Source organism: Prionailurus bengalensis, chromosome E1 (assembly GCF_016509475.1).
Source record: "Prionailurus bengalensis isolate Pbe53 chromosome E1, Fcat_Pben_1.1_paternal_pri, whole genome shotgun sequence".
NCBI lineage: Eukaryota > Metazoa > Chordata > Mammalia > Carnivora > Felidae > Prionailurus > Prionailurus bengalensis.
In genome coordinates this window covers 60422487-60449189 of record NC_057347.1, presented here as the reverse complement: position 1 = coordinate 60449189, position 26703 = coordinate 60422487, and the positions used below count along the sequence as shown (strand labels likewise).

Here is a 26703-nt window from a genome sequence, read left to right as displayed (position 1 = left end):
GTTTAACCTGGAGGGATGGAGAGGGGACGAAGGCAAGACCAGGCTGGGTTTGTTTGGGAGAGGAGCCAGGCACGTGTCCCAACGGACTCCAACTCACTAAACTCTTGTAGAATTATCAGGGCTGTTGAAGTGCAGGGTTGCAAACTCGTGCTGCATGATTGCTTTGCCACCACTTAATTAGCATCAGAGGCCTTCATGATTTAACCGGGAGCCTGGCTTCTGCACACACAGGAGGGAGACTGCCCTCAAAGTTGCTAGGGGTAACCCTAACTCACAGTAAAACCCTCCGGAGTGGACCTGTGTCTGTCACTGAAAGAGATACAGCCCACCCTTGAATCATGGGAAGGCTGTGTCACCCAGAGACACCAACAGAGGGCTTCAGAAACCTCCAGATCAGTCATTTCCAAGGAGAACCGACTGCTTCACAGCATCTTCTCTGCCCACGGCGCCCTGTGTCTGCTAGAGCACCCTACTCCTGAGAAGGAGCAGCACCCTGGGAGGCTGGTCCTTGCCCCTGCCATAGCCATTATTGTTCAAACACGCCCCTTTATTTTCAGTGTGCATGTGTTTGCTTATAAATAACGTGAGAAGCACCAGGGAACCAAACTCTTACCAGGAGCCGAACTTGACTCACCTGCCCTGTGCTGTCCCACTTCTGTCTCCTACTCTGGGAGATCGAAACCTGCCAAGGACTCATCCAAAGCACTGAGATGACAAAGCCTATCAACAAGGACTAACTGAAAGATGACTCAGCCCACGGCTTGATGCAAAACTCTTCTGACTTTATTTAGTTAACAAACGACACACAAAGAAATGGGTACTAAACCGTCAAACCGCATAGAATAGCCAACATCCGAAACCAGGCCTCTCCCAGCGCACACCAGCGTCCCCACTGCCGCGACAGGGTCTCCTGGAGCCCCAGAGACCGTCCGGGCGGAGGCAAGCACACATCCCCGTCGCCCCCACCTCCGCATGCTCCGGGGCGCGCGTGTCCCACTCGACACACCCCTGCGTGTGGCCAGGGGCGGGGCCGGGGTCCAGACGCGCACCCTGCACCCCACTTCACAAGCGGCGCGGCAGCAACCGTTCGCGAAGCGCGTCGCCAGGGCGTCGCGTTCCCGGCTCCGGCTCCATGGCATTTGGCGGAGGAGAACCTCTCTCCCGCTTACAGGCTTTTAAAAGGGTCCCTTCCACGGAGGCAGAGACGGTCCCGATCCTCAGTCCCGACGCAGCTCCCCATTCTTCGTCCCCAGGCACCGGCCCCCCTATTCTTGGCCGGTGGCTCCCCTGGCTGTCGTGGGGAGGGGGCAGCCAGGACGACGGTGGCCACTTGGGCCTCGGGCCCTCCGTTCTGGGGCCCTCGGCCGAAGGGCTGGAAGCGGGCCAGCTCCCCCAGGGCCGAGGCTCCCCCCACTGGGCCCGCTGCTCCCGGGCTCGGGCTCGGTGGTGCCGGGATCCCACCCGTGGGAGGAGGAGGCCGGGGGCCCGGGTGATGCGGGGGGGAGGGGGGGGGCCGTCCCCCCCTCCCCCGCCCCCGCCCCGGCCCAGGGGGAAGAAGAGAGGATGGCGAGTCCCCTCTTCAGCAGGGCTGTGTCCGCAGGGACCAGCTCCTCGTCCCGCCCCGGAGGAGAGGACTCCAGAACGCGCAGCTTCCACCGGTGCAGGTCCTGCTTCTGGGGTGCGTCTTGGGGTCCCACCGCCCACACCTCATCGGGCTCCAGCAGCACTTTCCAGCACTTTCCAGGACTTTCCGCAGGACCCACCCCGGCGTCGTCGTCGTCGTCGTCGTCTTCCGGAGGTAGACGGCATCGCAGCAGCCCGCCACGGAGAGGCGCTGCGGGTCCCTTACCCAGGCCTCGGCCTCGGCCTGGGCCTCGGCCTCGGCGGGGTCCACGGCCCGCGTGGTGCCCCGCTCCAACACCGTGGGCTCCCCCGGGGGCAGGTCCACTCTGAGAAGCCCCTGCCACGGAGGAGGGGGCCTCGGCCAGTGTGCGCAGGCGGGGGCCCCCCGAGCCTCCAGGGGAGGCTCTGGGTCCAGCCAGCGTCCTCAGGGCCCTGGCCCCGGGGTGCTGCGTCCTGAGGCTCCAGCTCGGTGGGCGCGAAGTGGTGGTCCGGGCGCTCCTCCTCCGACCCCGGGGTGGGGGGTGGGGGGTGGGGGGGGCCGCCCCCCACTCCACAGACCCCCTCCTGGGCGGGGCGACCCTGGCCCTGCCCCCAGCTCAGCCCCACCCCCGGGCCCCGGCGGGGGTCCGTGGGCTCAGGGTCCCAGTCTCCCTCCTCCCAGTCTTCCGACTCCAGCGAGTCTCTGAGCTCCAGGAAGGCAGCCTTGAAGCAAGCGAAGCAAATCCCCAGCTGGCCGCCATGTCGAAGCTGATACCTCCAGGACGCGCGGAGGTAGGACACGCCCTCGTCCCCGTACCGCACGCTGACCGGGCGGCACAGGGCCACGCTGCCTGCCTCCTACCGCGGTGGGCAGCGAGGGTGGGACGCGCCGGGCACTTCAGGTGGCCTGGCCCACAGGTGGGGGGAGGGGCGGGGGAGGAGGAGCAGGAGGAGGAGGAGGAGGAAGGCGAGGATCAGGAGGGGGACAGAAAGAAAGGGGTTTCTTGTGCAGGCACTTGGGGAGGGGTGGGGTGGGCGAGCTGGGTCCCAGTCCAACAGAGACCTGCAGAGGTTGGGCAGGTTGGACTTCCGGAAGATTCTTCAGCTCCCGCGATGGCCCTATCCTCTGGGAAGCTGCAAAGGAGAGAGAGCAAGCGAGGTCGGGTGCCCCTTGCAGGCCGGCGGGAGGGGCACCGGGGGGAGCCGGGGCAGGGGGCCGATGGGTGGAGACCTGGCCCTTTCAGCCCTGCCCTGCCCAGGGCAGCTGCTCGCGAGGCCTGCGGGGCACACGGCCCCTCCCCCCCAGCCCCCCAGCCCCCCTCCCCCCCAGCCCCCCACCCCCCCAGTCGCCTTGCCCGGCAGCACCCGAGAGGACCTCAGGGAAACCGAGGGGATCTGATGGGAAACTGCCAGAAGCTGATGAAACTCAGAGCACCTGGTGGGAGCTGAGGGGACCTGAGGGAACATGGGGGAACCTGAGGGAAAGTGCCGGAAGCTGAGGGAACCTGAGGGGATCTGACAGACACTGAGAGAAGCTGATGGGATTTGACAGAAGATGAGAGGACCTGACAGAACCTGAGGGAACCCGAGGAAACCTGACAGTCAGTAGCCGAGAGAAACTGATGGATCCTGAAGGAATCCGAGAAAACTTGAGACAAACTGACAGAACCTGGTGGAAACTGCCTGATGCTGAGGCAACCTGCCTGGAAGCTGAGGGAAACTTATGGAAGCTGAGAGAACCTGACAGGACCTGAGGGAACCTGACAGAATCTGAGAAAACCCGAGGGATCCTGATGGGAGCTGAGGGAACTTTGGGGAACCTGAGGGAAACTGCTAGAAGCTGAGGGAACCTGAGGGGATCTGACAGACACTGAGAGAAGCTGATGGGATTTGACAGAAGATGAGAAAACCTAAGACAGAACCTGATGGAATCTGAGGAAACCTGACAGAAGCTGAGAGAAGCTGATGGGATTTGACAGAATCTGAGAAAACCTAAGACAGAACCTGATGGAAACTGCCAGATGCTGAGGGAACGTGGGGGAACCTGAGGGAAACTTCTGGAAGCTGGGGAAACCTGATGGGATCTGAGGAAACCTGAAAGAACCTGAGAAATCCCGAGAGAAACGGACAGAACCCGATGGAAACTGCCAGATGCTGAGGCAACCTGCCTGGAAGCTGAGGGAAACCTATGGAAACCGATGGAAGCTGAGAGAACCTGACAGAACCTGAGGGAAAGTGGTGGGATCTGAGGGAAACTGACAGAACCTGATGGATCCTGATGGAAGCTGAGGGAACGTGGGGGAACCTGAGGGAAACTGCTGGAAGCTGGGAGAACCTGATGGAAGCTGATGGACGCTGAGGATGGAATCTGATGGAATCTGAACGAACCTGAGGGAACCTGATAGAAGCTGAAAGAATCTGATGGAACCTGATGGAAACTCAGGGAACCACCCCCAGCCACCTCAGCCTCTCACCTCACCTCACCCCATCCCACCCCACCCCGTGGGCCCGTGTCCCCTGGACCCTCTCCTCGCCCGAGGGGCCCTCACCCTGCCTGGCACCTCCCTCCTACAGGCACCCCGCCCCCCCAGAAAGGAGGGAGGCAGTGCACCTGGGAGTATAAAGGGCCCTTTCCCATGATGCCCTGGGCTCATCTGCATATCTCCCATGAGCCTCGGCCCACCAGCAACTGAAAGTGCGGAGTCACCCACCTCCCTCCCAGGAGCCCCGTGCGGCCCCCAGGCGGGGCAGGCTGTCCCCCTCTGGCCCCCCCAGCACCGCCGGGGCTCCACGCGCGCGCGCGTGTGTGTGTGTGTGTGTGTGTGTGTGTGTGTGTGTCTACGTGTGTGTATGTGTATGTGCTCTGGCCCATAGAACTCTTCTCGTCCTTTCCGTCTGAGGGTTTCTGGAACTGGGCAGGTGGACGCTTCTCTGATGGCCCTTGTCCCTTCGTGGGTGACCTGCCGGCCCCGGGTCCTGTCCCGTGGTTTAAAGTGGGTTTTTTCTAGTTGTCTCTTGATTAAAGGTTTTTTATGAATTCCAGAAAATGTTCAATTCTCAATTATTTACATTTGAAACACATTTCCCCTAGTCTGGCTCTTCTTTTCACTTGTATTTATTTATTTATTTATTTTGATTTTTTATTAATTTATGGTTTTTATTTATTTTTGAGAGAGAGAGACAGAGACAGAGCATGAGTGGGGGAGGGGCAGAGAGAGGGAGACACAGAATCTGAAGCAGGCTCCAGGCTCCGAGCTGACAACACAGAGCCCGATACACGAACCGTGAGATCATGACCTGAGCCAAAGTCGAGGTACCCAGGCGCCCCATCTTTTCACTTTTAAAATAAAGATTCTTTGGGCGCCTGGGTGGCTTAGTGGGCTGAGCATCCCACTTGGGCTCAGGTCATGATCTCACAGTTCGTGGATTTGAGTCCCACGTCAGGCTCTGTGCTGACAGCTGGGAACCTGGAGCCTGTTTCAGATTCTGTGTCTCCCCCTCTCTCTGCCCCTCCCCTGCTCATGCTCTGTCTCTCTGTCAAAAATAAATAAAAATTTTTAAAAAATAAAATAAAGATTCTCTGGGGCACCTGCGTGGCTTAGTCGGTTGGGCATCCAACTTCCGCTCGGGTCATGATCTCACGGTTCGTGGGTTCAAGCCCCATGTTGGGCTCTGTGTTGGCAGCTTGGGGGCTGGAGCCTGCTTCGGATTCTGTGTCTCCCCCTCTCTCTACCCCTCCCCCACTCATGCTCGCTCTCTCTCTTTCTCTGAAAAAATAAACATTAAAAAATCAAAAAGAAATAAAAAATAAAATAAAATAAAGATTCTCTGAACACTTTCTGTTTTGAACATAGACTTTATCTTTAGAGCATTTTGGGTTCACAGCAAAATTGGACAGAAGGTACATAGTTCCTCTATGCACCCTGCCCCTCACGTGTGTAGCCTCCCCACTGTCAGCATCGGCACCGGTCGTACATTTGTCATAATTGGTGAACCTGGAGAAGACACAGCCAGCCTCTGGAACACGGCTGCAAAGTTCCTGGGGTCTGCGGTTCTCAAAACTTGCTGCACATTAAGGTTTTCCTGGGAACTCACGTCACAGCATGTAGCAGACAGGCCCGAGGTGACCCCCAGAGGCCACACCCTCCCTGTGATTGGAGGGAGCCTACGACTTCCCTCCAACCGAGAAGCGGTACTGAGGGTGGGTGCTGCTGCCTGATGAAGTCACATTATGTGGCAGAGGGGTGTCCCGACTGCAATGACACTACTATGAATTTACATAAGACCCCAAGCCAGCTCTTGCTGTCTCCTCCCGGGCTTCAAGAGGGAAACAGCCAAGCAGGGAGCTGTGGCCAGGCTCTGGGATCTGAAAGCGCACCCAGCTGACAGCCAGGAAAGCCGAGGCCCTTAGTCCTACAACCACAGGATAGGACTTCTGTCAGCTGAGAGCACAATCCATGCGACACTTGGGTTGCACCTGTGTGAGACCCTGAGCGAGGGCCCAGCCAAGGCAAATCCCAACTCCCAGTCCATGGAAACCGGAAGAAAGTACATGTGTGCTCTGTTAAGCCAATAAGCTTGGTCATTTGTTATGAAGCAACAGAAAACTAACATTTGTGCATATGGTTCTATCAGAATTCTCACATGGGCCCCAGGCATCAGTGTCTCTTAAGTTCTCCAGATGTTTCCAATATGCTGTACAATTCAAGAACCGGTGCCTAGACACCTGGGTGAACTTAGAAGTTTTCACAGATATCGGGTCATTAACCCTCCACCCTCCCCTGGCTTAGCCTTACTGATGCCCAAGCCAGGCTCTGCACGATCCCCGAATACCCATGGCCCACCCAACCCCCAAGTCACACCACCCTGCGACTAAGGCAGCTTACCGTGACCTGCCACAAACTGCATAGTGTGTGACTGGACCCGCCTCATGTTCCTAACCAAAGCCACGACCTGGAGGCCAGCAAGGACCAGACCCCGGCCCCAGAGCTTCCCGCGTTCCAAAGCGCCGTGTCCATAGGCCCAGGACACGTAAGCTCTACGGACAAGGGTGAAGGTTGAGAAGCCCAAAAGAGTGAGTGTGGCCAAGGCTTGTCAGACTAGAAGAGGGCCGGGATGACCTCTCTGGTCAAGCTTAAGAGCCCCCCGCTGCCCCAAGGGCCGAGGCCCTTGAGACGAAAGAGGCCAAAGCCCGGTGTGCCTTTGAGCCTGCTACGGTGCTTGTCTGTGTCTCATCCGAGAGGACTGTGCAGCTTCCAAGGCTTAGAGAACATTCCAGAGATGTTTGTGGGGTGGACACATTCCCGCTTCTTGGCTGGCTTGGTGACCTCCGTCCTCGGGATGACCATCAAAGTGTTGCTGACCTACTTCATTCCCAGGCACCGCATCCCCTGGATGGGTTCGGAGCCAACCTGGCCTGGCGCCTTTCCCGGGCACAGACCCCGCCAGCGTGTCCGGGAATCTGACCTGAGCACGGCCGGTTGTGCCCAGAGAAACCACCTGACCCAAAAAGCCTATAAGCCCACACGGGCTTGGATCTGAGGGCAGGTGACCCAGTTGGAGTCAGGCCCTAATAAGAAAGGAAAGCGTGTTTAAATAATCAAGTGATTCACCGAAGAAAACCTTCTTGGAAACTGTTATTGTAATCATCACTGAGACGGAAAGGCTGCACATGTTGATGGAACCGAGTACTTGGGGTCTGAGCCAACGTTTGCACGGTTGCTGTTCCACGGCAAGGAAAGGCCGCCCTCAGCTCCGCCGAGATGCAGAAGTTTCTACTGGCTTCTCTTTCATTCCTCCTCACGGGCACTAAGCCAGGAGAGGCAGAGCTTCACTGTAGAGAGTCTTCAGGGAGACCCTGCCTGCTGACGGGAAGGAGGGCCCCCGCCTCCACGGGACGGGCACGCGACGCGGGCACGGAGATGGGACCCCCGTGGCCGTGGAGGACAGATGCGCTCTCAAAGTTGCCCGTTGATTTCCAATTTTTTTACTGACTTGCCCCATAAAGTGAGAGTTGTGTTTCCAAAGGAACAGAAAGGCACGAAGACAAGGACAAATAATAATTCTCTGAGCGACAAGGCTAATGACTCCCAGTAAGCCGTGAAAATGAGTAAGGGTCGCGAGTTCTCTGTAAGATAGCTCTCAGAGCCAGTAGTGTCTCTGCCCCTGCACTCGCCTGGGGCGCCCCGGGTCACACGTGAGTGGGCGTCTCCAGCCCGTATTCCAGTCTCTGTCAGAGGCACGTGCTTCTATGGGGACATTAAGTTTAGTGCTGTAATAAGTCTGCCATCAGCGCAGTGTCTTGGATTTGACGTCCATGTCATGTGCACACGGTGCATACAACTAATTGTCTTCATTTGGTTTCGTCTTATCATTCTGAGTTTACAGAACCAAATAGTTCGGCTGCCTCTGTTTCCCCGTCTGTTCTGAAGATGGCTCCTTGTTGGCCCGCTCCCCATCCAGCTGCCCGCTCTCCTGTCAGGGGCCCAGTCACCTTCTGCCTCCAGCCGCCACTCTTTACAGGTTTGACTGCAAAGGACTCTCTTCCCCGAAACCTGCCTTTTGCCCTTTCCGGTGTTTGGGCAGCGCAAGCCCGGGAGGCTTCCTGGGGGCGCCCGTCATAAGAGTTGCTCCTCGCCCCACCCACAGTGCGTTCTGCAGCGAGGCTCCACTCTCCCTGCCGTCCCTGTTTGATTTTCTTCGTCCTACTCGCTCCCGTCTGAAATTATGGTCCTTGTCTACCCAGGAGACTACTGTCCATCTCTCCCATGGAAATGCAGCCTCCAGAGCAGGGAACGGTCTTTTTTCTTTAACCACTAAATTCCCCAACCTAGGATGAGCGCTCGGCGGACATTTGCCAGAGGGACGACGGGGCACAACGGATGGATGAGTGACAGTAAGTCCCGGTGGGAACGGCCCCTTGGCTCTCGTGTCCCAGGTTTGCCGTGGCGTTGCCGTGGGACCTCCACGATGGGGAAAGCGCCGGCCCTTCCGGACCAGGTCTGCCTGCCAGTGTGCCTTCTGGGGCCGAAGGTTCTGTGTTTCACTGGAATGAGGAAATCCCACGGTTAAAAGGTGCTGCTGTTGAGCCACATCTCAGCGAGAGCTTGGGCTGCGGGACCCCGGGGTGGCGCGTGGGGAGTCGGTGCCGGGATCCCTGCGGATGGCGTTGTGTGCGGGAGGCGGGAGGCAGGAGGACTGGGCGTGGGGCCTCATCCCGGCAGACAAGAACCTGCTGGAAACCGGCTGAGCTCTTCCTTCTGTCCTCAGCCACTGTCTCTCCCAGCAAATGTGCACGGATGGTCTCCCTGGGGAGCCGGGAGCTCCTTTCTTCCGGAGCATTCCTGGGACCCCTCAGAGCCGCGCTGGCTTGTGGAGAGAAGCCACGGGCCACAATGGGGGATGGCCTAGCTTTCCTAAGCCTTCTGTTGAAGGAGATGTTCCCGGGGGCATGAAGATGGCGAGGACAAGAGAGAAAGGAAACATTTGCTCTGAAAGTTGACCTCTCTTAGCCCCTCGAGAAGATGACTTTATGACAAGTCCCCCCGAGGGCAGTGCTGGGAGGAGAAGGGGCCCTGAGACTCACTTGTAAAAGGGCCCGCCTTCGCCGTGGCTTCTTGTTGGCAACGTCCAAACAGAGCCATGGGGCACACGTGGAGGCCTCTCCCCAGCCTCAGTCCCTCCCCCTGGGGTGTGACCACGGCATCCCCGCAGCCCTGTGAGGCAGGAGTCTCACTGCCTGGTGTTCAGGGGAGGAATGTACTGGAGACACAGGACTGGCATCCAGGGAGGAGAGCCAGGCCTATGCCCCTCTCCTGAGACCCCCAAGCTCATCACCCCTGGGTGACAATACAGAAATGTCGCATCAGCCTGCAGATAGGGCCCATGGGATGCTCTTCCTCGCTGTGTGTAGGGGGGAACAAGATGCTGGGCTGGGAAGGACGCAAAGCCTCAAGTGGGGGATGAGAACCTGGGCTGTCCCCATATGCTGTGGCTTCCGAGGGTATTTTCTGGAGAGGGGTGGGCTTCAAGTGCCTGTGGACACCTGAGAATGAGGGGATTAGAACCTCAAAGAAGTCAGTCAGCTCCCTGCCCTTCTAGGACCCACCTTGGCTCCCATCTCCTGGTCAGGACGTCCTGCAGAGTCACAGGCCACACAGCCCACGGCCCTCTCTCCATTTGCACCACGAGGAAAGGACAGGCGCACAGCCAGCGTGCTTGCTGGACAGACCCGCAGACAGTGGGGAAGGGGCTGGGCAACAGGAGCCAGGCGTGGGGAGAGGAAGGTAGGGAGGGGCCCGAAGGTGCTGGTGGCCAGGGGCAGCCCTTGTCGGTGGGGGACACCGAGAACCTTCCTCTTCTGCGTGGTGACTCAGCCTGGACCTGAGAGGCTCACTGCTCAGTCCAGAGTCAGGGGCAAGGGCACGGGGCCAGGGCTCCTGCGAGAAATGGGAATTTGGGGCTGTTGCTGCCCTCAGGAGTTGTGGGGCCCCACGCCCTAAGTCTATTGTGCTCTGTGCAAAAGCAACTCTGCGTGCCTGTGATTCACTTTGAGAATTAACCAGAAAAATGTCACATTTCTCATTAAAAGTGACTGTAAAGCCTTGCTCCACACATAATAATAATGAGCATGATTATACGGGGTCGTGCAGGGGAACCACGATTTTCCCAAGGGAACTCATTCCCACTGCATTGCTAAATTCAGTGGCAAACGAGGTTCGGTGAAGAGGAACCAGCTCCAGGGGGCGCCTTCCAGAGGCCACAGCCCCTCAGGGTGGCGGGTTGTCATCAGGGTGGGTGACAGTAACCTGGACACTCACTTGGGAGGGGAAAATGACCTGGCCCAGAGCCAGGGTCCCGCCATCTGGGTGACACTTTCCTTCCGCAAACGTGCTCTGGCCTCCCCTGACCTTGGAGATGGACTATTCTGGACTTGCTCCTGCATCCAGAGCAGCCCAGGGTGGACAATGGGCAGCCTGTCTCTTGTCCTCAAGACCCCGCCCTCAGGCACTCCGCCCAGGGATAGCCCCTCCATTGTAGGGCTCCGGCCGGAGTGCCTCTGTCCCCATGCTCAGTCCTGTTTTCTCCCTCTTCCTTTCATGCTTGGACTTGGAGATTGACGCTGTTCCGTTTCACCGGGGCTGTCTTCTGCGGTGTCCAATCCGTATTACATGTGTTACAGCCTGACAGAAGGTTCTGAGCTTCGGATCTGGATCGTCCATTTCCGTTTTTACGGGTTCTTTCTAATCCACGCGTAAGTTCTTTCCTTCCTGTGCCCTACCGTTTTCGTCTTGGCTACTCAGAAGGCCTCTGGGGCAACTGCAGGCCAGGGAGTCCCCTTGCTCTGAAGCCTAATGAAAAAGTAGGAGGGAGTTTTTCATGGAGTGAAATTTATTCGATTTCAGATCCTTTTGTCAGGAAGTATGGACTTTTTACCTCCGGTGTGAAAAATGTCTTTTATGGAAAGATGCCTTGGCTGTAAAAGTAAGCTGTTGGTAACACCTTAGTGGTCCAACTTTACTTCTCTGTCTATCCAGAAATTCAAAGCGCTTGGGAAGGCCGGGCCGACCCGGTTTTGAGCTTTGGGAGGCTTGCGCTGGCCTCTGGGCAGCTGTTGCAGAATCCAGTTTTGCGATTTTGAGAAGCTGTTTCCCTCAGCCCAAAGTCCTCATCCCGTTTTCCTCCTCCGGGTCAAATAGGCCTGCGGGATCTTTCTAGGCCTTGGTGTCAGGGGCGGCAAGCCCAGCCTCACAGACTGAGGGCCTATAGACACATGCGAGAAGCTGGAGTCCAAAAGCCCAGGCACTTCCCACGTGTAGTGAGAGAAGAAAGGCTCTTCCCGAAAACTCCAGAGCGGGTCAAGGGCCATCGAGAGCACGGGCCGGGTCTGAAGTCAGCTGGATGACGTCCCCAAAGATGTCCATGTCCTAATATCATAACCTGGGTGTATATCACCTACCCGGCTACAGACACTTTCCAGGTGTGATCAAGTTAGGGACCTTGAGGCGGGGTGGGGGTGGGGTTAGCTTGGATTCAAGTGGGCTTAATGGCATCTCAAGGGTCCCTACGAGAGAGGTAGGGGGTCGGAGTCAGAGAGAGAAGGTGAGAGGACAGAAATAGAGGTCAGCCAGGAGAGAGGGCTCTGTGCTGCTGGCCTGGGGATGGAGGAAGGGGCCGTGAGCCGACGTGTGCATGCCCTCCTGAAGCTGGAAAAGACAAGAGAGGGGATTGTCCCTGAAGATTCCAGAAAGAGCCAGCCCTGCAGTCTTCAGAATTCAGACGTGCAGAACTGTAAGGGAATAAATCTGTCTGTGGTTATCTGTTCGGCTCACGTAGGATGATCGTGTCTCTGGCTGGGGGACCTGGGGGATGCCCTGTTTCCAGTGCACCCCCCTCTCCATCCAGGGGCACAGGTGCCTCCCAGACAGAGTGTGACCAGGGCTGGGCAGGCGGACAGCACACAAGGAGGCGGTCATGTGGGGGCTTGGGGAAGACACGGTGCTCCCTCCTTGCAGAGACGTTCACCCTGAATCTGGTCCCTCTCGGGGCTGCGCTGGCTGGGCACGGAGCCTCCACTGCCGGGAAGTGGCATGGCTGATGGAAACCCGCGTAGCTACGTGGGGTCTGGGTGGACATGGTGGCCTTGGCTATGCGGGAGCACCATGCACTCCCGAGGCTTGACATGAAGGAACTTGAGGCAGATTCCAGGGGCTGTCGAGTCTTCTCCCAAAGGGCTTTGGGCGGCAGCAGACCCGGGAAAGGAGGTGGGGACGTCTACCCAGCGTCAGCCCCTGGGTCTGGAAGTGTGGAGGGTGGGACCCGGCCCTGCCCTGGAGGGTCCACATTCTAAGGGAGACCCAGCGTGAGGTAGCCAAGAGGGACTAGACACGTGGGTGGTGGTTCCAACCCGCCAGGGTTCAGATGCCCGGTCTGCCGGTCCTCACAGAGGGGGCACAGGGCCACGCTTGCAGGCACGGCCCCCCAGTCCTCAGCACTGCTCATCTGCTGGAGGGGAGCGGGGCTGCGGGGGAGGGGTGGAGGCATGGCCTCTGCCACAAAGATGTCCCTGGCGGAGCAGAAGCTTGATAACCCTGGGTACTGAGAAGGGAAATGGAAAAATGTCTCCCCAAATTGTTTCATTTTGTGCCCTGAGTTTCTTCTCTCTGTGTCAAATAGAGACCTGAGTCAGGCTCCGTCGTACGCTCTGGATTATTGGCCGGGAGGGGAGCTAGAGAACAAAGGGATCACACATCGTGACAGAGGCGTCGATAAAGGCGTGTATCAGCAGCAGAAGCGACGCCAGGGCGCTGACGGCTTGCTAGGTTAGCAGACAGGTGAGGATTCGCCAGGAGGGCCGCTCTGGTTCATTAGCGCGCCAGCCTGGGAGGGGCCGGAAAGGGGGGCGCTGCATCCCTGCAGGTCGTGGCAGGTCCCCCCACCCACTCTCCCGAGGCAGCCGCCTGCCCCTCCCACTGACCAAAGGCTCCACCCCCCACCCACAGTACAGCATGGCCGTTGCCCCCTCCGTCAGAGGGGAGACGGGAACAAGTCGATTTGGGGCACACATACGTGCATGTGTGCGGTCACGTGTGCGCACACATACATGAGGTGTGTAAGTATAAATATCAATATATGATAGTGTACGTGTGTATACAATGTGTGCATATGATGCAATCACATAACCTAATCGTGCATAATACGTACACGTGTACAATCATGTACGTACATGTAAAATAATGCAATCGAGGGGGTGACATCCGTCAACTCTGCCCCTTCTATTGGTAAGAAACAAGTCACAGTTTCCACTTTCAATCACAGGGAGGGCATGACTGACCGGGGGTCACCTTGGGGGGTCCACCACATGGTGTGACATGGACACGGGGACTTCTCAAACATCCAAGACAATTTGACTTGCAGCAAAATTCAAGAAACACTGATCCAAGGAACTTTGCTGTCACCCAATGACAGAAGCAGCTTGTGTCTTCTCTTCCAGGCGCTGCCCCGTCCAGGCCCAGCTGCGCATTTGTTCATCAGGGACACTCATCAGATGTCCTGGGGGACGTGCCAGGTGCAGTTGGACACACTGGTTGGAAGTTTGGAAGGGAGGGCTGAATGACCTGATTATTTGGTAAATTATTTAAACAGCCATGTAGCTATACTCTTGTGTTACATTTTTTACAAAGGACATTTAAATAAAAAGTTATGAGGCAAAGGACACAAGCAAAAAAGTGAAAGAATAAGGTGAAAATGTAAGAAACTGATATTATGGTCTGGTGAACTAAAGATTCTGACCAAAAAGATAGAGGGTGCCTGGGGGGCTCAGGTGGTTAAAAGTCCCACTTCAGCTCAGGTTATGATCTCACGGTTCATGAGTTCGAGCCCCGCGTCGGGTTCTGGGCTGACAGCTCAGAGCCTGGAGCCTGCTTCTCATTCTGTGTCTCCCTCTCTCTCTCTCAAAAATAAATAAACATTAAATAATAATAATAAATTTTTTCTAAAAAGATCTTTTCTCGAGGAAGAGATTGACACATTCGACCTCATCCACAGAGTCTAAACAAAGGGAGATAAAGCACAAAAGTGGGAAATGTGTTTCAAATGTAAATAATTGAGAATTGAACATTTTCTGGAATTCATAAAAAACCTTTAATCAAGAGACAACTAGAAAAAACCCACTTTAAACCACGGGACAGGACCCGGAGCCGGCAGGTCACCCACGAAGGGACAAGGGCCATCAGAGAAGCGTCCACCTGCCCAGTTCCAGAAACCCTCAGACGGAAAGGACGAGAAGAGTTCTATGGGCCAGAGCACATACACATACACACACGTACACACACACACACACACACACACACACACACACGCGGAGCCCCGGCGGTGCTGGGGGGGCCAGAGGGGGACAGCCTGCCCCGCCTGGGGGCCGCACGGGGCTCCTGGGAGGGAGGTGGGTGACTCCGCACTTTCAGTTGCTGGTGGGCCGAGGCTCATGGGAGATATGCAGATGAGCCCAGGGCATCATGGGAAAGGGCCCTTTATACTCCCAGGTGCACTGCCTCCCTCCTTTCTGGGGGGGCGGGGTGCCTGTAGGAGGGAGGTGCCAGGCAGGGTGAGGGCCCCTCGGGCGAGGAGAGGGTCCAGGGGACACGGGCCCACGGGGTGGGGTGGGGTGGGGTGAGGTGGGGTGAGAGGCTGAGGTGGCTGGGGGTGGTTCCCTGAGTTTCCATCAGGTTCCATCAGATTCTTTCAGCTTCTATCAGGTTCCCTCAGGTTCGTTCAGATTCCATCAGATTCCATCCTCAGCGTCCATCAGCTTCCATCAGGTTCTCCCAGCTTCCAGCAGTTTCCCTCAGGTTCCCCCACGTTCCCTCAGCTTCCATCAGGATCCATCAGGTTCTGTCAGTTTCCCTCAGATCCCACCACTTTCCCTCAGGTTCTGTCAGGTTCTCTCAGCTTCCATCGGTTTCCATAGGTTTCCCTCAGCTTCCAGGCAGGTTGCCTCAGCATCTGGCAGTTTCCATCGGGTTCTGTCCGTTTCTCTCGGGATTTCTCAGGTTCTTTCAGGTTTCCTCAGATCCCATCAGGTTTCCCCAGCTTCCAGAAGTTTCCCTCAGGTTCCCCCACGTTCCCTCAGCATCTGGCAGTTTCCATCAGGTTCTGTCTTAGGTTTTCTCAGATTCTGTCAAATCCCATCAGATTCTCTCAGCTTCTGTCAGGTTTCCTCAGATTCCCTCAGGTTCTGTCAGGTCCTCTCATCTTCTGTCAAATCCCATCAGCTTCTCTCAGTGTCTGTCAGATCCCCTCAGGTTCCCTCAGCTTCCGGCACTTTCCCTCAGGTTCCCCCATGTTCCCTCAGGTCCCCTCAGCTCCCACCAGGTGCTCTGAGTTTCATCAGCTTCTGGCAGTTTCCCATCAGATCCCCTCGGTTTCCCTGAGGTCCTCTCGGGTGCTGCCGGGCAAGGCGACTGGGGGGGTGGGGGGCTGGGGGGCTGGGGGGCTGGGGGGGAGGGGCCGTGTGCCCCGCAGGCCTCGCGAGCAGCTGCCCTGGGCAGGGCAGGGCTGAAAGGGCCAGGTCTCCACCCATCGGCCCCCTGCCCCGGCTCCCCCCGGTGCCCCTCCCGCCGGCCTGCAAGGGGCACCCGACCTCGCTTGCTCTCTCTCCTTTGCAGCTTCCCAGAGGATAGGGCCATCGCGGGAGCTGAAGAATCTTCCGGAAGTCCAACCTGCCCAACCTCTGCAGGTCTCTGTTGGACTGGGACCCAGCTCGCCCACCCCACCCCTCCCCTCCCCAAGTGCCTGCACAAGAAACCCCTTTCTTTCTGTCCCCCTCCTGATCCTCGCCTTCCTCCTCCTCCTCCTCCTCCTGCTCCTCCCCCGCCCCTCCCCCCACCTGTGGGCCAGGCCACCTGAAGTGCCCGGCGCATCCCACCCTCGCTGCCCACCGCGGTAGGAGGCAGGCAGCGTGGCCCTGTGCCGCCCGGTCAGCGTGCGGTACGGGGACGAGGGCGTGTCCTACCTCCGCGCGTCCTGGAGGTATCAGCTTCGACATGGCGGCCAGCTGGGGATTTGCTTCGCTTGCTTCAAGGCTGCCTTCCTGGAGCTCAGAGACTCGCTGGAGTCGGAAGACTGGGAGGAGGGAGACTGGGACCCTGAGCCCACGGACCCCCGCCGGGGCCCGGGGGTGGGGCTGAGCTGGGGGCAGGGCCAGGGTCGCCCCGCCCAGGAGGGGGTCTGTGGAGTGGGGGGCTGCCCCCCCACCCCCCACCCCCCACCCCGGGGTCGGAGGAGGAGCGCCCGGACCACCACTTCGCGCCCACCGAGCTGGAGCCTCAGGACGCAGCACCCCGGGGCCAGGGCCCTGAGGACGCTGGCTGGACCCAGAGCCTCCCCTGGAGGCTCGGGGGGCCCCCGCCTGCGCACACTGGCCGAGGCCCCCTGCTCCGTGGCAGGGGCTTCTCAGAGTGGACCTGCCCCCGGGGGAGCCCACGGTGTTGGAGCGGGGCACCACGCGGGCCGTGGACCCCGCCGAGGCCGAGGCCCAGGCCGAGGCCGAGGCCTGGGTAAGGGACCCGCAGCGCCTCTCCGTGGCGGGCTGCTGCGATGCCGTCTACCTCCGGAAGACGACGACGACGACGCCGGGGTGGGTCCTGCGGAAAGTCCTGGAAAGTGCTGGAAAGTGCTGCTGGAGCCCGATGAGGTGTGGGCGGTGGGACCCCAAGACGCACCCCAGAAGCAGGACCTGCACCGGTGGAAGCTGCGCGTTCTGGAGTCCTCTCCTCCGGGGCGGGACGAGGAGCTGGTCCCTGCGGACACAGCCCTGCTGAAGAGGGGACTCGCCATCCTCTCTTCTTTCCCCTGGGCCGGGGCGGGGGCGGGGGAGGGGGGGACGGCCCCCCCCCCCACCCCCGCATCACCCGGGCCCCCGGCCTCCTCCTCCCACGGGTGGGATCCCGGCACCACCGAGCCCGAGCCCGGGAGCAGCGGGCCCAGTGGGGGGAGCCTGGCTGCCGTGGGAGCCTCGGCCCTGGGGGAGCTGGCCCGCTTCCAGCCCTTCGGCCGAGGGCCCCAGAACGGAGGGCCCGAGGCCCAAGTGGCCACCGTCGTCCTGGCTGCCCCCTCCCCACGACAGCCAGGGGAGCCACCGGCCAAGAATAGGGGGGCCGGTGCCTGGGGATGAAGAATGGGGAGCTGCGTCGGGACTGAGGATCGGGACCGTCTCTGCCTCCGTGGAAGGGACCCTTTTAAAAGCCTGTAAGCGGGAGAGAGGTTCTCCTCCGCCAAATGCCATGGAGCCGGAGCCGGGAACGCGACGCCCTGGCGACGCGCTTCGCGAACGGTTGCTGCCGCGCCGCTTGTGAAGTGGGGTGCAGGGTGCGCGTCTGGACCCCGGCCCCGCCCTTGGCCACACGCAGGGGTGTGTCGAGTGGGACACGCGCGCCCCGGAGCATGCGGAGGTGGGGGCGACGGGGATGTGTGCTTGCCTCCGCCCGGACGGTCTCTGGGGCTCCAGGAGACCCTGTCGCGGCAGTGGGGACGCTGGTGTGCGCTGGGAGAGGCCTGGTTTCGGATGTTGGCTATTCTATGCGGTTTGACCGTTTAGTACCCATTTCTTTGTGTGTCGTTTGTTAACTAAATAAAGTCAGAAGAGTTTTGCATCAAGCTCTTGTCCTGAGCTCTTCCTCAGAAAGCCCCTGTTTTTCGCCGTGTCGTCTCCTTCTCTGGGACAGATCAATCCTGGCCACATCACTTCTCTAGTCACAGGGGAAGTCTCCATCTTCCTCCTTAGTGACGATGGGAACCCGGAGGGTCCCCCCACCTCCACTGGTCCCACAGCACTCCACCTGGTTTCTGTGCCAGCTCTTTCCAGAGACTTCTGGGTGCCTTTGGAGTTGGGGCTGTAGGCTCCCCAGCTGGAAGATTCCGGCAGGCAGAGGCAGCACCACATGGCCGGCTCACAGTCCCTCTGCTCTGGGAGGGGTGGGTAGTACACGCATCGAGGATTAGGATTCCGGGTGAATCTGAGTGGTGTTGGACTGGCCTCCCCCAGCCTCTGGCCGACTGGCCTCCAGGAAGCCAGCCCATCATAGTCTGTCTTCTGCGCTGAACCAGTAACAACCTTTTTGATTACAGACAGTTTTAAATATTTACTTCAGTTCAATCCATTCGTGTTGAAGCAAGAGCAGGACCAGCCTGCAGAGAGCATTGCTAGAAGGTTCCGACCCTCAGCTCCTCCTGGGGAGGACCCTGTGCAAAGGTGGCCAACCTCCCTGCTCCCGGAGTGAAGGCCACCAAACCCATGTGGGAGGCCCTCAGGTCAATCCCTTGCGGCCGCCGTGGACCCCGCAGCTGGACCTGCCAGGGGCGCCATCAGGGGATACCTCCGGGGCCCACAGAGGCAGGTGCACCTGACCTGCCCCAGTGATGTGGCCTGGGGATCCCAGGCAGCGCAGATTTCCTGGCCCTGGATGTGGCTGATTTACCATGCCAATGGCTCCCCCTGGTGGTCATTTCAGGCTGGGTGGCCTCCCGGAACCAACCGCCTCCTGCAAAGGAGCGCCAGCCACATGCTCCGGCCCAGGTGGGGCCCAGTACCCCGCGGCTCCAGGAAGAATCTGCGCCAACTGCCTGTCCTCTGAAACTTGCTGGAACACTCGTCTCTGCAGTCTGTCCTGGCCTCTGTCCTCTGATCCGTGCAGTCAGGACAGTTTCCGTGGGGTCCCGACAGCTCTCGGGGCCCAGGGTCCTCTCTGGCAGAGGCCCTGGCTGCAGGGCTGAAGTGGGACAGGAGGCACATCCGGTCCGGCTCTGCCTCCTGCCCCAGTCCTTCCTCCCCCAGTCCGGCTCTGCCTCCTGCCACAGTCCTGCCATGAGTGTGCACTTGTGAGCATGTGAGCGCACACAGTTATGGGCAAGAGCGTGTGGCGTGGGCGTGAGTGTGCACTGAGACCATATGCTTGTGAGTGTGCACGTGTTTGCGTGTAAAAGAGTGGGTATGCAGTGTCTGAGGGTTGGAGCTTGGTTTCTGGGTCCCCTCCCCCCAGGCCAAGTCTGGTGAATTGAAGTAAACAGAAGAGCCAACTAATGATCACTGGATCATGGATGGAGAGGGCCTGGCCTTAGAGACTGGGACCCAGAGTTAGAGGGCTGAGACCCAGATGCTGGCAAAGGCCACCTTTGGGCGTGGGTGACACGGGACATTGACACCTTCAGCTCCTCCGTGTTTTCCATGGCTTCTGAAATGAACTTGAAACTACCATGGGAACAGGCAACGGAACAGCCATAGCGTTCTCATCCTTTGCACAGTCCAGGCTGGGCCAAGCCCCGGAGAAGCACAGAAGACGGCCAAGGTGGTGGCCCAGGGTGACACGGCCCTGACCCCTGAGCCGTCATGGACGTTGGCCAAGGCTACTCTTGTTTCGCTCTTCCCGTGGCGACTGGGACTCTGGCCGATAAATAGCAGGTGACTGTCAGCGTGGGCTCCCACAACACCCCCTGTGGTCCCGTGCGCAGGTGACGCTGCCTGCCCAGCCACCCGAGCTGGTCTTTGTCACAAAGCCTCAGGGATGGTCGAGCTCGTCCGGGGCTCACCCTGGATGACACCCAGGTACATTCAGACACACGTTCAACCCCAAGACAGGCCAGTGCCCCCCACTCAAGGGTCGCAGGCCTCAGCCAGGCTACCTGCTGTGGTCCCCCCAGCTGGCCCAGCCCCAGGGAACTGGACAGATGCAAGGTACCGTGTCAGAGCCCAGGGCCCTGCGTCCCCAGCCGAAGGTCGTCCTTGTCTGCGGAACCTCACACGCAGCTGTTTGGGCCTGAAGTTGACAAGCTCTGGGCTTCTCATTCGGAAAGCCGTGGTCTGTCCTGGCGAACTGGAGAGAGGCCCCGAGAAGTGGGTGGTGCTCACGTCACCATGAGAGGGTTTGACCCCAGGGTCATCAGGCACAGCTTAAAACACCGACTCCTTAACATCCAGGCCCTTCGGAAATGCCAGGTAATGTGGGAAAGTGACGCGCTGGCCCTGCGGCCAGGGCAGGAACTCCCGGGGAGGAAGTGATGTGCCACGTGACAGACGCCCCATGGGGCCCTTGCGTAAAGCCGTAGCCTGTGTTCCCATTTGAAGAGCAGGACTCCAGAAGTCTGACCCTCGGCACCTTTGGGAGACCCGTGTCCCGTCCGTAGCAACTGCCGATCCTTGTGTCATGGTGTGGGGGACCGCCAGATGGGTCTAGATGTCAGCCAGTTCTAACGGTTTTGAAATCAGGAAAACTCGCCAGAGAAATGCCGTTAACGCCAAATCCAAGCTGTGTGCGAATCGATGAAGCAACAGGGGAGGGCCAGGCGTGTGGAGGGGGAGCGGTGACGAAGTCACTCACTGACTGAAAGCAGCCGGCCCGCAGCCTGGGCCCCAGACCGTGCTTCCAAATGGCGGCAGGGTGGACGGGGAAGAGGCCAGGGGTGGGGAGGGCGAGGGGCGGATTCAGGGTGGCTGTTCCACTTGGCTTTTGTGTTTGAGTTTGAACTTTTCCATAGCAGGAGCTCTGTCGGGGACGCCAGCCTCTCTAAGACCTCTGCCTTGCCCCCCAGCTGCCCCAGGGCGAGGACAGTGTGGTCTCGGCCCCACCATCATAGGGAACCGCTCCGTGTCACCTGGAATCTCCCCAGCGGGCCTGGAGGACGTAGGTCAGATCCCGCAGACACGGGAGGGTGCGTGGCTGTGACTCCAGCCAGGGACAGAGGGATCGCCCTTCGCGCCACCTGGCGCCTGCACAGGGGATGGGAGCGTGGACCCTGCTGAAGGTCAAAGCCAAGGGCAGCTGCACACTCAGCCCGACAGGCTGTCTTTACCTGCACAGTCCTGGGCGGTTAGTGCATCCGTGGTACTGCGCCATCACTCCTGTCTGGTTGCGGGCCCTTCATCGCCCGAAGGGGACCCTGTGGCGTCGGGATCTCCCCCAGCTGCTCCCCCTCGACCACGACTCTCCCTTCTTTCTCTGTGGATTTGCCTGTTCTGAGCATTTCATGGAACCCACCTGTGTGGCCTTTGTGGGCTCCGTTCACTCAGCACAAGGCCACGAGCTTCATCCACGCCGAAGCCTGTGTCAGTGTCACTCCTGTTTGGGGCGGACGACAGTCCATCGTGCGGATGACCACGTTGTTCATCCACGCGTCAGCTGGTACACATTTCGGTTTTCCACCTTTTGGTGGAATAATGAAGGAAGCCACCACGAGCCTTCCTGTAGGTTTTGTTTGCCTGTCTGTTTCCGGTTTGCTCAGGTGTGTCCCCAGGGTGGGTCGTGGGTCACACACGTGGTGACCCCACGCGTCACCTTCAGAGGAGCCGCCACGCCGCCTGCCTCAGCGGCCGCACCATCTCACGTTCCCAGCAGCCTGCACGTTCGAGGCCTCCGCCCCCTGGCCTTTCCTCACCGCACGTTTCTTCTGCCTCCAGCAGAGCCTGGAGAAGAACATGCGGGGGGAGGGGGCCGAGGAGAAATCGGGGATCAGGGACCCACGGGCACCAGCGAAATGGACCAGCCAAGGCCAAGCAGTCTGCCGTGCGGTTTAGGGAGACGGAAGGGCGCCGGGGAGCAGGGCCACAGAACAGGCCCTGGCAGAGGTGACGGGAGCCCCGTCCACGTTGGCCTAAACACGCACACTTCAGAATGGTGGACGCTATTTTACAGCCACTTTCTTCCGTGAACAGGAAGGTGATGAGTGCGACGCACTCCATCACGTCCGGTGGCACCGAAGGCAGGTGTCTCCCGGAACCTTTGTGTCTCAGGTGCAGCGTGGACGCTCCGAGTCTCCCAGGCGCGGTGCCGATGACACGTGGAGGGATCGGCCCAGAGTCCCGAGAATCCATCGGGGTTTAGGTGGAAGGTTTGCTTGGTGCTGCGCCTGGTTTACTATTAACTACTCAGTTCCAACTCAAGGCCGTGTTTCTGAATATAAGGAAGAATATTTACATTTATTTCACTTGTACGTAAGCTGGCTTTTGAAGACTAGAACCATGGGTTTGCTGCCAGACAATGTGCACCAGATGTGGGTTCAGGCGAGCGTGGGGAGGCGAGCAGGCTGAGGTGACAAGGTGGTGGCCAGGGCGGCGCGGGCCGGCCCCCGGGATCTCCAGTCGCTCGCGGAGGGGCCCTCACCCTGACTGCCCACGTCTCCGGCTCGTCCCCGGTGGGAGGCCTCGGGCCTCAGGACCTAGAATCCAGCCCTCCAACCACTGAGCCCCAGACATAAACTAGAAGCCCAGACCCCGGTTTCCATGGTGGGAGGAAACACGAAATCAGAAAGTCAGAGGGTACTGTTCTAATGAAAGGAAAACAGTGTTACGCGTTTCTTTATTCTGAGAGACAGCGGGAGCAGGGGAGGCAGAGAGAGAGGGAGAGAAAATCCCAAGCAGGCTCCGCACCCAGGGCGGAGCCCCACACGGGCTGGATCTCACTACCCTGGGATACTGACCAGAGCCGAAATCAAGGGTCAGACGCTCAACCGACTGAGCCACCCAGGCGTCCCGGTGGCTAATTTAAAAAATAAGAGTTATTCTGACAATTTGTACACCTAAACCTGTCACAGGGTCTTATTTCCAGCTTAGCGCCGGGAAAGCAGCGATCGCCCGGGAGCTCCCGTGTGTGCGCGTGGGGGTGTCCACTGTGAGCCCACGTTTGTGAATGTGCACGTGGGAGTGCACACGCGTGTGCGTGGGAGTGCACGGTGGGGCTGAGCGGGCGGTACCTCGGGGCCTCCGAGGGCCCGTGTGTGCCGTGCTCTCCCGGGCGCGTGGCCTGGCTGGGCGGGCAGCCGCCTGCCTCCTTGGGACCAGCCGGCCATCGGCTCGGACCGCCCCTCGCTCGCCAGCAGCAGGTCTGGACGAGGGTCTGAGGAGCGGCCCACCCCCGGCCGTCACCGCCGTCTTCTCTGAGTCGGCGTCGTCCTCGGTCAGCAGGCTTGTCCCCTGGTGATGCTCCCCCCTTTCCACGTCCCATCAGAGGACGGGTGTGCCTCCCCAGGGGCCTCACATCCACCCCCACACTCCCTCCCCACACTCAGAGCGCACACTCGGGCACACCCACGCAGCCCAGGTGTGCAGAGGTCAGAGAGCTTCGCCCAGAACTAGACGTCACTGTGCCCGGCTGTGGTCCGAGTTCTCCTCCAAGCCGCCAACTTTGCCTGAGAGGGGCCTGCGCCACGTCACAATCAGGCCTGGGGGCCGGGCAGCGGGGAAGCTCTGTGGGCCCCGGAGGGTCAAGCCCACCTTTTTGCTCTTCAGACCTCTTGGCCGCTCCTGACGCTTTGCTCTTTCGTATGAATTTTAGAAGCGGTTTTTCTAATCTTACGAAAAACTCTCTTAGGAATGGACTTGAACTTCACTACTCAGGACACTGGGTATCTTTGGGGCCCACCTTCATGCAAGGGGTCTAGGAATGCGGTGGCCCGGAAGCATCCACTCGGGGAACGCGGATGCTGGGGCCCAGCTGGGCGGCTCTTCCCCGGCAAAGCTGCACCCGGAAGACTGATGTGGGCCGTGGCTCAAAGGAATGGCCCACGTGGCTGTTTGACCTCATGCCAATGAGACTTCACGGGGACAAACAGCTACAGGCTGACGTGGGAAAGCTAGCCGTGCGGAACTTCGCCGGGTGCTGTCATTTGGACACATGACGCCGTGTGATAGAGCCCGTGACAGCCCCATGTGGCGAGAGCCCGGGGAGGGGACAGGCGGCAGCTCAAGGGAACGAGGTAGGTAAGGCACAGAACCGGAGCCGAGAGGGAGAGACGGGGGCACAGATGGCATCAGGAGAGGAACTGGTGAAGCCAGTCTCAAGGTGCAAGGGGAGGGGGGGAGGACAAGCCTGTCACCACCCAGCACGCCCCTTGAGGGAGGCAGTGGGTTGCACTCACGGCCTGGAAACCCAGGAACAGGGCGGTTCTCCCGCAGGCGGCTGGGGTGACAAAGGTGGGCACTCATGGCCCTCCCTGCAGAGGTCTCTCCGGGGGAACCAGGGACAGAGCTCACCCCTGCCTTTGTAAACACCGAGGGTGGGAGTGGACAGAGCACATTCTCTTTGACTTTATTTGTGTAAATTCAGAAAGTCTGAGAGGATCCGGAAGAACGTGATAAGAGAACTTGACCATATTCTTTTCACTATCTGCCTACCTGGATGGCCGCATCTCTGGTCCAAGCCCCATTCTGAAAAGAATAAAGGTCTCTCCTTTGGCCCCTAAGTAACCTACGCAGATGGCCCAGGGCCCGTGAGGCCTCCAGAGGCCACGGGAAGATGGGCCGGGTCCCCCGTCACGCCGGGACAGTCAGGAGGGGCGGGTGTGACACGGGGAGGCGGGAGAAGTCGGTGGTCTTGGGAAGGGAAAGGCGTCCTTTCCTGACGGGGGTTGTGGAGAAGAACAGGGCTGGCCGCGGGTGGGGGTCAGTGCGCCGCTGGCGGGAGGGATGCTCCTCCTTTTCCTCGAAGGCAGAGATAGCATTCCTGTGCGGGACGTCCTTCCTCCCGCTCCTCGGCGACCAGGGAACCGCCCGGCCTGCAGGGCCTCCCCTGGCCGCGGGGCCGGCTGAGCCGGGCAGTGGCACGATCCCCGCACAGGCGAGCTGCTGGAAGTCCGAGGCGAGGGCCAGCAGCGTCCGGGGGCTCCAGCCGGCCAGCCCACGTGGGGACTGACGGTTGGGAGCCGCCCGCAGGTCCCCAGAGCTGTCCCGGCAAAGATGAAGCAGCAGAAGAGAGAGCCTGTCGGGAGCATGAGGCGTCCGTCGGGATCTGGGCTGGAAGGAGGCAGCGTGCTCCCCGCACTCCACGGTCCACGGGCCTGCCCTATCAGACAGGTGACCGCGACCCTTGCGGCCGAGGCAGATGAGTCCACGTGGGCCGTCCACGGCAGCTGTGGGAGCCGTGGTGGAGAGCGTGCCATCACCGGATGGAGGGGCCTCGGTCAGCCCGGCCCCGAGTGAGGAGTGAGGTCCCCCTGCAGAGGCTCTGACTGTGTTTCCCTCCTCTGAGCAGAAGCCCCTGTCTCCAGCCGGTTTTTCTGGGGTACGAACACAGAACCCCACCCCAGCCATCACACGGAGGCCAGCCGCCGCCAGGATCCTGCCACTTCTGGTTGCATCTGTCCTTTCTTTGAGTACACTTTTCCCAAGGCAGAGCACACTGGCAGCCAGTGGAGGCCACCACGGCCTTTGTCCCCTGTGACGTGGGTCTGGCCAGTGCCAGCTGGCCCCCGGGCCCATCCCGAGCGTGCAGACTCAGACCTGCCAACGAGGGGCCACGTGCAAAGTGGGATCGCCTCCCCAGACGGCAGCCACCTGGAGGCCTGCCTGGGCCGGCAGGGGCCTCCCCCGACGACCTGGCCCCCATCTCGGCCCTCGGCCTCACGCCCAACGCTTGCACCCTTGTGCAGAGCAAGCGCAGATGTTTCCAACCCCTTGTGATTTGAGGAGTGAGGGTCACAGACATCTCGACGGACAGACATCCCTCAGACCAGCCCTGAGCTTGCAGAAAGCCGGGTGCCGTTGGCAGCCGTGTGATGGGCCCACGGGACAGAGGGGACAGCAGGAAGCAGATGGCCAGGCTGACTCTGTCTGTGCTCTGGGCAGAACCACTCGGGCTCAGCTTCCTCAGAAGCCGCGAGAGAAGGCCTGACTGCTAGTGGCGGGTCCTGGGTGAGGACAGGCCGTGCTCCACCCCATCACCCTCCCACGGTCCCGCCTGCCTCCCACAGGTGCCTCGGGGCTCGTGGGCTGCCCACTGGCCGGCCACTCTGTCCGACGCCCTCCCACTGCCCACTGCCAGCCTGGCTTCTGAGAAGGACCGACCTCCCCCCGACAGGTGCCTCCCCAGGACCCACGTCCCTCGCCCCACATGCCAGCCAGGGGTGAGCAAGAGTGGAGATCCCTCATTTGAGGTGACTCCTAGGCCCCTGGCCAGGCCCCTCCCTCAGGACCAAAAGACCCACCGACCCACCCGCCCCTCTAGCCTCTGAATCTCACCAAGCCTGTCACCCAGGCCAGTGAGGTGTGGCGTCCAGCAGCAAAACGGGAACTAAGCGGATGGCGCTCCCCAGGGGAGAGAGAAATGCTCATTAAGTCTCTATCTCAGCGTAAGTGGAGACACGAGTTCTGATCAACCTGTACACCACCCGGAAGGCACACATTTTGACACTGGGGCTCAGTGTTGCAGGGACCCCCAAACGTTCTGCGAGGTTTGGCCTCTCGTTGCCTCGGACCAGACGCCCAGATGGCAGGCTCGAAGGGGGCCCGTTGTGAACATAGTCAAGTGGATATATTCAGTTTCTAAGCATTGTCGATAGGTCTGTTAGAAGTATAGTGTAAAATCCAGGTAACCACGTAATGAAATGAATTTCCTTATGAATATACAGAGGATGTCTTATCTGGGTAAAAAACAGATCAGACAAATAAAAATCTGCTCTACACCATCTACAAGAAGCTCATTTAAACTGACACACATAGTTCGAAAAGATCAGACTGATTCAGAAAGCAGCCGTGTTGACCGCATCCAAACCGCTGAAAGCTGGCGGCAGGCCCGTCTCCGCTCCGAGACCTGCTGGGGCCGCAGGGAGGGTCCCTGAGCT

The 26703-nt window shown here is 59.6% G+C and overlaps 2 protein-coding genes across 2 annotated transcripts; one reads left to right on the top strand and one right to left on the bottom strand.

Moving 5' to 3' along the window:
• Positions 1-1409: 1409 nt before the first annotated feature.
• On the bottom strand, positions 1410-12193 carry LOC122484699 (testis-expressed protein 19-like). The gene is made up of 3 exons (XM_043582659.1): positions 12127-12193; positions 9710-9822; positions 1410-2460 (listed from the first exon to the last, which is right to left on the bottom strand). The coding sequence occupies exons 1-3, from the start codon at positions 12191-12193 to the stop codon at positions 1846-1848; spliced, it is 795 nt and encodes a 264-aa protein (XP_043438594.1). The 3' UTR covers positions 1410-1845.
• Positions 12194-12643: 450 nt separating this feature from the next.
• Positions 12644-17754, top strand: LOC122484698 (testis-expressed protein 19-like). The gene is given in 5 exon segments (XM_043582658.1): positions 12644-12696; positions 12778-12923; positions 15452-15471; positions 16046-16322; positions 16325-17754. Coding segments are annotated over 5 exon segments (831 nt in total). The 3' UTR covers positions 16660-17754.
• Positions 17755-26703: the final 8949 nt, after the last annotated feature.

What these genes read in the sequence shown, in the direction of transcription:
- LOC122484699 (XM_043582659.1), bottom strand. Translation starts at nt 12,193, where the DNA reads ATGCCACTTCCCGGCAGTGGAGGCTCCGTGCCCAGCCAGCGCAGCCCC. An exon ending in CGAGAGGGACCAGATTCAGG is followed by an intron (nt 9,823 to 12,126) that starts GTGAACGTCTCT and finishes GGGTCTGTCCAG; the next exon opens with CAAGCACGCTGGCTGTGCGC. An exon ending in ACCAGGAGATGGGAGCCAAG is followed by an intron (nt 2,461 to 9,709) that starts GTGGGTCCTAGA and finishes CCACCGCGGTAG; the next exon opens with GAGGCAGGCAGCGTGGCCCT.